The sequence below is a fragment of the Nymphaea colorata genome, chromosome 2 (genome assembly GCF_008831285.2).
Source record: "Nymphaea colorata isolate Beijing-Zhang1983 chromosome 2, ASM883128v2, whole genome shotgun sequence".
Lineage (NCBI taxonomy): Eukaryota > Viridiplantae > Streptophyta > Magnoliopsida > Nymphaeales > Nymphaeaceae > Nymphaea > Nymphaea colorata.
In genome coordinates, this window is record NC_045139.1 from 6,907,809 (window position 1) to 6,917,426 (window position 9,618).

The following is a 9,618-nucleotide window of genomic DNA, read 5'->3' on the forward strand; positions in this document are numbered from 1 at the left end:
TTGCAGTGTCGCTCATCATCTTCACTTGGTTTGTGTTTGAAACTTTATGCAGAAAGCTATGCTCAAAGAGTTGTAGAATGAAATCAATAAGTCTGGCGGGATACGTTTCATATCATTTGAGTATTCATTGGTAAAACTGTTATGGTATGCCTTGTCACGGAGAGTGACAGGTTGAAATAATCATACGGAGGCTTGCCCCACTTCAAATAAACGAAGTAAACATAAAATAAATGTAGAGATATATTTGTTTCTCGTAATTGCACAAAACAAAACAAAAAAAAAAATCACTGCTGATGACAGGACGACTTATGATTGTCAGGTGGTGTCCACTTATTAAGATGCAGTAGAAGAGAAGCAATTTCATTGGTCTCAACAAAATGAACTTTTCAAAAGTCAAATCGGTTCCTACTGTTTTCTAATACCCAATCATGTAACCGTGACATAACCAACCCCAAAAAAAGGATGTCTGGGTCAACTGTGAAATTCTTTAAGCTACCCCTCAGCTGATCCTTCATCCTTCCATTTTCTGCACGACAGGAAGGTTCCATCAAGGCATATCATCATAATTTACAAGTATGAATCAGAAACGTATTGATAGAGATGGATTTCGTTATGAAATTAACTGTCCAGGAAATGTTTAGGAACACCTTCACAACTTCAAATTTGGCAGGGGACAATATCAGTAGCAACAGTTCTCGGAAACAGATTTCTTTTTGGCAATTCATATTGCAGGTATCCTTAGTAAGATTATGCATATGGATATATCTTTAACCTAAAAAGCATCATCTGCAATTTTCCTTCAATTGAGCGCCAACTTAGATTCCATCCCACAGACAGTTAAGTTTAAACATCCCGCTGGAAAATGCATGAAGAAAGGACACTGGGCCAAGAACCATTGTCATGCTTTCATATGTAAGAAAGAAAGGTTGCAAGAAGATGGAGAATGTTCTGTTTTATATTTATTCATCGTGCTTCCCAATAAATAAACTAAAGATAAACAGTCAAAAAAAGGCAAGGGAAATAATTTAATAAAGCCTTTCGTTGGGTCAGTGAGGAAGTATTACTTAGACCATTTACAGCCTGCCTTAAGACCACTAAAAAACACAGAACTACTCTTAAAAGATTGCTACTTAAGATCCCGGTCATGCACCCCTCTTGTTAGCTTTCGTAAAAAAAAGTGATTTGGGTTTTGCGATATTAAAGCCACAAATGGGAAAGTGGCTGAAATTGAAAATCATGCAAGATTTCGATCTCTTCTTAATTTTTAAGCCTGGTAACCTGAGATTCAATAGATTAAAAAGAAGAGAAAATAAAACATGCAACTTCAAAAGCTTCATTAAGGGGAGGATATTACAAGATTATACCAAGAAACGCTTCCCCGAGTATTTACTCTTAATCTCCATCAACTTGAAGGCCTCAAATCTGACAATAGGCATGCGGACACTATGCTTTCATGTATCACACTGATAACATTGTTACAGTTTCGAACTATTTTTCCGTTTACTTTGTCCTAATTCTAGATATATTTTTCCTTCTTATTTCACATCTCTATATTTGGAAACAGTTTTATAGATTTTCATTTACATTTATACTGAAAATTTACCAACTAAACATCATACGCCTTATTTTTATTTTTTTGTGTTTATAAAATTCCTTAAAGGGAACTTCAATAAGTGAGATATTACAGCAGAGCCAAGTCACATGGGTACAATTAAGGTTCAGGTATGGGTACGGAGATATGGGTATGCATACGGCAACTTTAAAGAATATGGGTATATATATATATATATATATATATATATATATATATATATATAAGCAACATCTAAATAATCAAGTAACATAAATAAAAACATTACATGTTAATGCATAATAACTCTAAGAACAGAATAAAAACTGAGTAGGAAAAATATTAAGCAGTTCGGATTACTTTCAATCTACAAATTACCCAAGTGTATCCAAGTACCACTTTGGGTATGGGTACAACGATATGGGTATGTGGACCTTACTGAAGTACCCATGTGACTTAGCAGCAGAGCAATACTTGTTCCCCAAAAACTATAGTGCATGAAACTTGTGATTCATATGCTGCCTACATATATCTTTTAACATAACAAAAATAAATTAGTTCGATGAACAAAGTCCATTACAAGGTCTGACAAGAAGCTGCTTACTTACCATGTATGGAACTTGACTTTAATCTCTTACAGATATCTCCGCACTTAACACTATTTTCAATGGCAAAATCTTGCTCTTCAAGAGTTAATAAATGGCAACAACATCGACCGATGCAAAAACGTGCCATAGTCTGTCCGTGTATCACATAGAAGCAGAGTGTGATAACAAGTACCATGAAAGGAAATTTTTTTGGGCAGTTCCTGCAATGAAAATAACAGTGATAAATCAGTTTTACTCAATTCTAAACAATGACAGGCTCCACAAAAAGTCAGCGTTTTGTGTTCCCTCATAGTTCTTGTTCTTCAAAAGACCACATCCTGATCATCAAGACGCAACCGTTCCATAATGCCTATGTTCCAGGAAAAGCTGACTGTGTCTTTTAATAAATAACTGTCAGGATAATATTGTACAATTTCGACAATCATCTGACTGAGAAGGGAACTTCTCATTTACCACCACAGTTTCAATCAGGTGGTTTGTTTTTTCAATGCAGTTCCTCCATTCAAGTTAAAAAAGGATGTTACAGAAAGAAACATCCAATCCTTCAGAAACCAAGTTTACAAGAAAGTGAAAATGGATAAAATGAAAAATAGGAAGTCATTCCATACCCCTCTTACAGATTGATTGCAGCGATACACTATAATTCTTAACAAAATTTTCAACATCATGTGTGAAGAATCACAACTATAACATGATCGAGAACTTCAAGTTTATGCAACATGTCTTGCACAAAGCAACATATTTAACAGTTATATTTCCTACCAAACTAGAAGAAACAGTTTCAGTATATTTACCTATTAAACATACGGCAAGATAAATATGGAGAGTAGCAATAGCAGGTGATTGGCATAGTACTGTGCTAGCACCATGAGTTCAAAAAAATATTTTCTTCGCATCCTCAGACAGAATACTTTCACGGTTACCAATACCAGGAACCAGAGACTCATTTCCCTCTTTCTTGAGAGAAAATCTTGTTTATGTGGCTGCTCTATTCCACATCCATTGCCAATTAATCAGGGAATTTTTTCTGGTCATGACATCTCTGTTTTTATACTTTCTCTTTGTGTTGGCAAATAACTAATTATAGAGAAATATACAGCCGTTCAGACATTATTTTCCCTTTCCAGTTCAGTTCTCATATGCTGATACTTATTTTTATACATTAAGAATAAGATTGTGTTAAAATGTAAACATTACAACTGTCCTCAAACACTTGTCCGAAAATGTTGTCCAGTCAATCCATATAGAATTTATTACCTCCAGCTGTTGAAATGCAAGTACCGTAGCATTTTAGCCTTGATGTTTAACAAGGAAATTTTTAGCTTGAGGCAATGAAGATTTAGTTCAGGTAAGCAATGACCTAAAATTTTCTAGTTAGAATTCATGGTTTGTTAGCATCATAAATTGATGTTCAAAGAGAATTTTGGCCTAAAGTATGGAAATGGTGCTTTTCAACATGTAATTGAATCAAATGAAAGTCATAGAGCTACTTATGTATTTCTAACTAAAGGAGCTGCAATAAAAATCCTGATGGACAATCTTCAAAGTCTATGTCCAGCACTTTTATAAGGACCCGTGTTACTGGGAACAAAGAGAGTTCTTGATCTACTTTATCTCTGTTAATAAATTAAGGACATTGTTTATTTACACTGCAGTTACATCGGAAAGGACTTAAAATAGCTGTTAGATGAATGTTTACTGGAATGAGCAAGGGGCATATCTTCCCGTATGTGCTACTTTATGCCAGTGTTAGAGTCGTACCCATGACTATTTAACAGTAACCAGTTGAAGTTTCAGTGTTCCAACTAGAAGTGGGAATTCAATAATAAATTGTCATCAGCCATGAATAATGTGGAATCAATCATGTGTTACTCACTTACGGACTTAAACAATCTTTCTCCACCAAAAAGTAGATAAAAAAAGTTTGTAAGCACTTTGAATCATAAATTGAAAAGCTAAACCCAAAATTGAAGAACATGGAGCAGCAAAAGCATCAACTAGGAGCAGCAAAAGCATCAACTAAGTAGTAAGTACAGTTCAAAGATTCAACGAGCTTAATGGGATTATAAACCATAATTTTCATTTATTTTCCTCTTTTCCTATGGTCCTTTCAACAAATGCATGTAAAACAGATCAATTTTCTAAATTGTGTCATCCGGTATATAAGTTTGGTCAGCTTGGGATGTTAAATGGAAGGATTGTGGTAAAATTACCAGCTTCAAGACGAAAATTGTGCTGATCCAAGAAACTTGGGGATGTTCAAGTCTTCACTTTGGTTGGGATCTTCACTATAAGCTTTTTTGTACCTGGGATCTTCATCAAAACGCATCGCACGACCTGCCGCATTGTTTACTTCTCCTAATAATATCTCCACTTTTTTTCCTCCTGTCAAGTTCGAAGATATGGTTGAGGAATTAGTGGTTGGACATGGAGACAAAATTCAAATTTTCACAAAAAAAGAAGCTAAATTTTCGGCGGCATAACAAACACGCGATTAGATTAGGTCTCACGACCGTTTTTGTGCAGTTTAGGTGGTTAAACGAAAGAAATCGAAACTGGACTGTATTTGTTATATCACCACGATTTGAGCTTGTTTTCCCAAAATTCACACACGAAACTCGCGCCTTCATAAATCCCTGTGACTTCACAGCTTTTAAAGTTTAATCTAGTTTGATGTAATCATGTAACGAAGTACCCAAGAAGAAAAAAGGTTCAAGTGCTGCAGAACGAAAATAAGAATGATGTTCGCGCTGGCGCTATGTGGCAGTAGAAAAATTTACTGCCTGCGTCTGGAATTGCCTTTACATGATTTCCAATGGGAAGTTCTTGAAAGATTAACCCAGGTAGAACAAGAATAGCAATTGAAAGAAATTGAAAGAAAAATAAAATGTGGTAGAAATATACAAAACCATTTTAGATGGTTCCTCTTCCTCTTTCTGTGAGAGAGCCTATTGAATTTCTAATTAGAATCAGAAAAGAAAAATAGAAAAAAAGTTACCCTTCAACGAAGTAAGAACTGCCCATTAAGAGAAAAAAGAAAAAGGGTGAATCGGGCTCTACGTTACTTGATCCTTCCTCAGAATGGCGGAGCTTCTTTGGCATTTCTTCGACTCCTTCGACCTTGTCTTCAACATCAACCGCCTTCCTACACTCAAAACCCAAAGAAGAGAGACCCCTTTTGCTGCCACCAGCAGCAGCAGCAGAATCCACTGCCTCGTCCGTCGCAGCAGCTGCCTTCGACGCTCCGGCAGCACTCTGATTTCTCCTTCTTCCAACAGCTTCGCCATCTCTGCCGCTTAAGGGAGATCTCTCCTTCTCGCAGCAGTTCCTCCCAAAGATTTGAACCTCGAAATGGGAAATGTTGACGTACTCGAACAACAATAAATCTCCAAATGATATCGAATGATCGTTAACGAACTCCCTCCATCCTTGTTGGAAGGCCAAACCAGCGCTGGTTCTTGATAGTTTTACCTTCCAAAGCCGATGGCCGGCGTCCTCCAGATGGGCGTCTTGACCGAGTACGTTCCCGATTTGACGACAAAACCTCGTGGGTATGAACTGCAGCGTCACGTAGAAATCAGATTCTAGCAGACAGTTAAATTCGAACGATCTTCTGAATATTGCATCCAACCAAAACCCACAACCGGATAATTTTGCTTGAAGCTATTTAGACTCATTTAATCCAAAAGAAGCCTAAGTCCCAATAATATTTCTCATGCAATACATCCATATCAATAAAGTTGTGAGAAAAATGATCAAACAATTTACTTTCTTAGTCGTTCAATTTCTATCCCAAATCCTTCCTCTTCCTTCTTTCTTTCCTTCGTGACAAGGAAACCATGTTTAACTAGACAATTAAACAAGTAAAATCCGGTGAGATCTAGCAGTCCTGGGGCTCGTATCTGGAACCCAGATGTCTCACCCTCTCTCTCATGCAAACACATATGCATATGCGTACATACATAAACATACATTTGTATATATAGGGGTCCAAATATGTTGGATATTATTTGATAATTAAAAATGAAAAATTTATCGCTACAAAAAGTACCTGTCACAAGCACTGGTAGCAGTCTATAGTGCATCAACGATTCATGATACTTTTAGCAACCATTTATAGTGTTTTCAGTGATGAACTTTACTCTTTAAAAGTCAGGCAACATCCTGCATCTACCAGATTTAAATCCACATATGTAGGTATGGTTTTACTCTGTCTGTCTGTCTCTCTCTTCAGAATATATATATATATATATATATATATATATATATATATATATATATATATTCTGAAGAGAGAGAGAGACAGACAGAGTAAAACCATACCTACATAGAGAGAGAGAGAGAGAGAGAGAGAGAGAGAGAGAGAGAGAGAGAGAGGCTGCAAAGCTATAGCTGCATGGTTAAGAGTTAACAGGAGGACTCCGTCTTAATAGCTCACCCTTCACAGTACCCACTTCTGGTTGGTTTACATTTCCATAAGGTATTGTGCGCTATCAATACCTATAGGTATAGGATCATGTGATTGTGTAATAGTCGTCTATATATAGGGGTGCGCTTATGAATTTGAGACTGAGAGATCACAGATGTTGTTCCTCATCGATGGTAAAAGCAAGTTTTTATATGTGCGAAAAGAGGAGAAAAAGGGGAAAATCCTGAAAGGGAATTATCACAGGTAAACTTAACCTGCTATCAAATCTTTCTTCTAGAGACCTAATCTTGCCTGCTCTGGGAGTTCATTTGAATATCAGAAGTACCAAGATGTGTGTGGTTAAGATAAGAGGCTGTCTACGAGCATGTTTTAAAGAGTGTGTGTGTGTGTGTGTGTGTGTGTGTGTGAGAGAGAGAGAGAGAGAGAGAGAGAGAGGGAGGGAGAGATCCATACCAGACAGGATGAGAAGTCTCCTACCATGATCTTGAAGAAGGAAGAGGATGAGGAACCAACCCTTCTGCACACAGAAGGGGGCGCCCTACTGCAGAAACTGCCCTTCTCCATGCTTCTCTCTCTCTCTCTCTGTGTGTGCAAACTGAAGAAACAAACAAGCAGCAGGAAGGGTGAGGAATTAAAGACAAAAGTTTAACTAGCATTTATTGTTTCAAGCTAACTACGTATCGCGCTATAAGGGAGTTGACAGGTTATCAGGTTGCTTATAAAGAAAGTGGTCTAAGGAAAATGAGACTGTTACCACATCCGACTGATTTGCATAACTAGTAAGGGTAACAAAACTTGGTTACAAATTAATTGTGCAAATCTAAAGCAGGTTAGTGCGGCCAGCTTCATGCTCAGCCTAATGGAACATTGATATTTGGCTCTGCAAGTACTGGAACGATGGTACTGCACTGGAATTCAGATGAAGGTCATTATAATTGATAATTACTTGGGTATGTTATTTTTGTAAGCGAATTGGTGGTTCATCTGAGTCTCTCTAGTTGAGCAGAGATCCACTACTGGATCTGGATCTGGGTAGTCGAGTACTCTCCTCCAATGAATCAGAGCCTTGGTTGCTGCCCCAAGCCACGGTTTCTTGACAGTAGCCACGGTTTTCCCTGATGCTGTTGGCTTTCTTTAGTGGCTTAGCTAGGTGTGAACCTTCGTTTGAAACTAATCTTGGAGGTCTCTGCTGGGATGGTCGACCTGAGAAGGCGGCGAAGGAACTCAGGAACAAGCGAAGAAGGAGAGAATTCTAATTTCATTCATAAAAATTAAAATCCACATCCTTACGTTCTAATTGCAAGCTTATTTATAATCAAGTGCCAAAAATGAAATGAAAAGATATCTTTTAAATACAAGGAACTTCAAAATTCAAATTCCAGTTATCTAGAGAAAGTCCAAATTGTAATTGTCTAATTACATGGCATAGCCAGAAATTTTCCATGAAGGGGATCAAATTAAAGTTTCTAAATTTTGACTAGGGCCGAAATATCATTTTTTAAAATTTTTATATAAAACATGTGAAATTTTATAAAATTTACATGTAATTTTTTTTTTAAGTTTTAAGGTGAGGCTAGGGACAATGCGGGCCCTAACTTGCCTCATATATGTTTGTGTGACAATCCAGCCCACTCTGACATTGGGCTTAGCTCTTGGCTTGATGGAAACACAATTTTTAGTAGCTTCAATTTCTATTGTAAAAAATTTAAGGACCAGGACAATCCATCACTTAGCCAACCCGTCTTATAAGACTCGTAAGGTTATTCATAATCTTATATACAAGACTAAACTTTTGATATGATGTTACAATCCAACCTTCTTAAAACATATGCCAGCTATTGACGCTAGGTTGGAGTGTTGAACTGGAACAACTTGGCACACTTCCACACTGCGCTCGAGCTCCTAGATTCTCCAAACAACTTTTGTTTCTACCTTCAACGAGGCTGAAAACTAGGACAATTACTTAGCCAACACCCTTATGAATCCACCGAGATTCTGACTAAACTGCTCAAAGGGGTGTTAAATGCAGCATAGCATGGGGCAACTCGATCATCTTTATATATACTTGCCATGGCTCTTCATGGGGATGTATGAGGTGGCTGCTATGTTAACACCTTTGCTATATATAAGTTGAAGAAGAACTTAGTGTCCAAGTGTCTCTCCACCAGTGGACGGATCCTTACGACATCGTCGGTGTGACACATAGTATTAAGACGAGTCATAGGTAGCAGAATCAGACTGGCTGGGCGAAGTGTAAACTAGTGTCCTCAGGAGGGCACCATCATGATGATATTCAGGAGTGTTGTGTTAGGGTTGAGTTAGGCTAATGTGGATGGGTTTTATCATCTCCTTCTTCTCTTTCTCTCTCTCTCTCTTATTTTGTTTTATTGTGTTGCTGGCTTATATATTTCATTCTTTGTATATTGTTTACGGTTTGTTATTGTATTTAGGAGACTTCTTGTCCCCAAATTTTGTTATGCATTTTCTTTCTATCAGTTCTCTCTCTTTTTCTCTCTTATCTGTAATTCGAAACTTGATCCATGATCCAACTAGAGTGAAAAACAAAAAAAATGACATACCATTTGGAGAATTTGGCTGTTTATGTTTTGGTGGGTTATTTGGAACTCCAGAAATGATATTATTTAAAGGAATAAGACTGTTTCTGCTCAACACATGACATCATCCATTTTAGTAACCTATGGAAAAATGATGGTACATTCAACTTCTTAGAAAAATTAAGAGCTGATTTTTAGATGTAATATCTTTTTCAGGTTCAACTTTTTGTCGGATTTATGTTAATGTTATTTTCTCCTTTCTCTCTCTTAATGTTGTCTTTTGAATACCTGTACTTTTTTTCATTCTATTTATCTAATTTGTGAGGGCTTGAAAAGCTTGCGGGAAAGAGTTAGGAATCATTTGCCTTGATATTTTTTCTTCCATTTGCATGAATGTCGTTCTTATTTAGAAATTCGTGCATAACATGATAATTTTACGAGTTTGTATGAAACGTA

At 36.9% G+C, this 9,618-nt stretch overlaps 1 protein-coding gene across 4 annotated transcripts; it reads right to left on the bottom strand.

The window, feature by feature from the left end:
- Window positions 1-49: 49 nt before the first annotated feature.
- Window positions 50-7,197, bottom strand: LOC116247109 (B3 domain-containing protein Os02g0598200-like). 4 transcript variants are annotated; one of them, XR_007572372.1, is made up of 5 exons: window positions 7,061-7,197; window positions 5,244-5,736; window positions 4,392-4,563; window positions 2,179-2,378; window positions 50-526 (listed from the first exon to the last, which is right to left on the bottom strand). XR_007572372.1 is itself a non-coding variant. In XM_050075808.1 (4 exons), the coding sequence occupies exons 1-3, from the start codon at window positions 7,169-7,171 to the stop codon at window positions 4,397-4,399; spliced, it is 771 nt and encodes a 256-aa protein (XP_049931765.1). In that variant the 5' UTR covers window positions 7,172-7,197; the 3' UTR covers window positions 1,863-2,378; window positions 4,392-4,396. The 4 variants fall into 4 exon arrangements, 1 of the variants encoding a protein (XP_049931765.1); XR_007572373.1 differs by lacking the exon at window positions 50-526 and adding an exon at window positions 5,088-5,137 and having other exon boundaries at window positions 1,863-2,378; window positions 5,239-5,736; XR_007572374.1 differs by lacking the exon at window positions 50-526 and having other exon boundaries at window positions 1,863-2,378; window positions 5,239-5,736.
- Between the last annotated feature and the right edge of the window lie 2,421 nt (window positions 7,198-9,618).

Bases quoted from the DNA above. Each gene is read 5' to 3' on its own strand.
- LOC116247109 (XM_050075808.1), bottom strand. From the start codon at position 7,171: ATGGAGAAGGGCAGTTTCTGCAGTAGGGCGCCCCCTTCTGTGTGCAGA. The intron at 5,737-7,060 runs GTATGGATCTCT...GTGACGCTGCAG, and splicing joins GAGACTTCTCATCCTGTCTG to TTCATACCCACGAGGTTTTG. The intron at 4,564-5,243 runs GTAACGTAGAGC...CGAACTTGACAG, and splicing joins CCATTCTGAGGAAGGATCAA to GAGGAAAAAAAGTGGAGATA.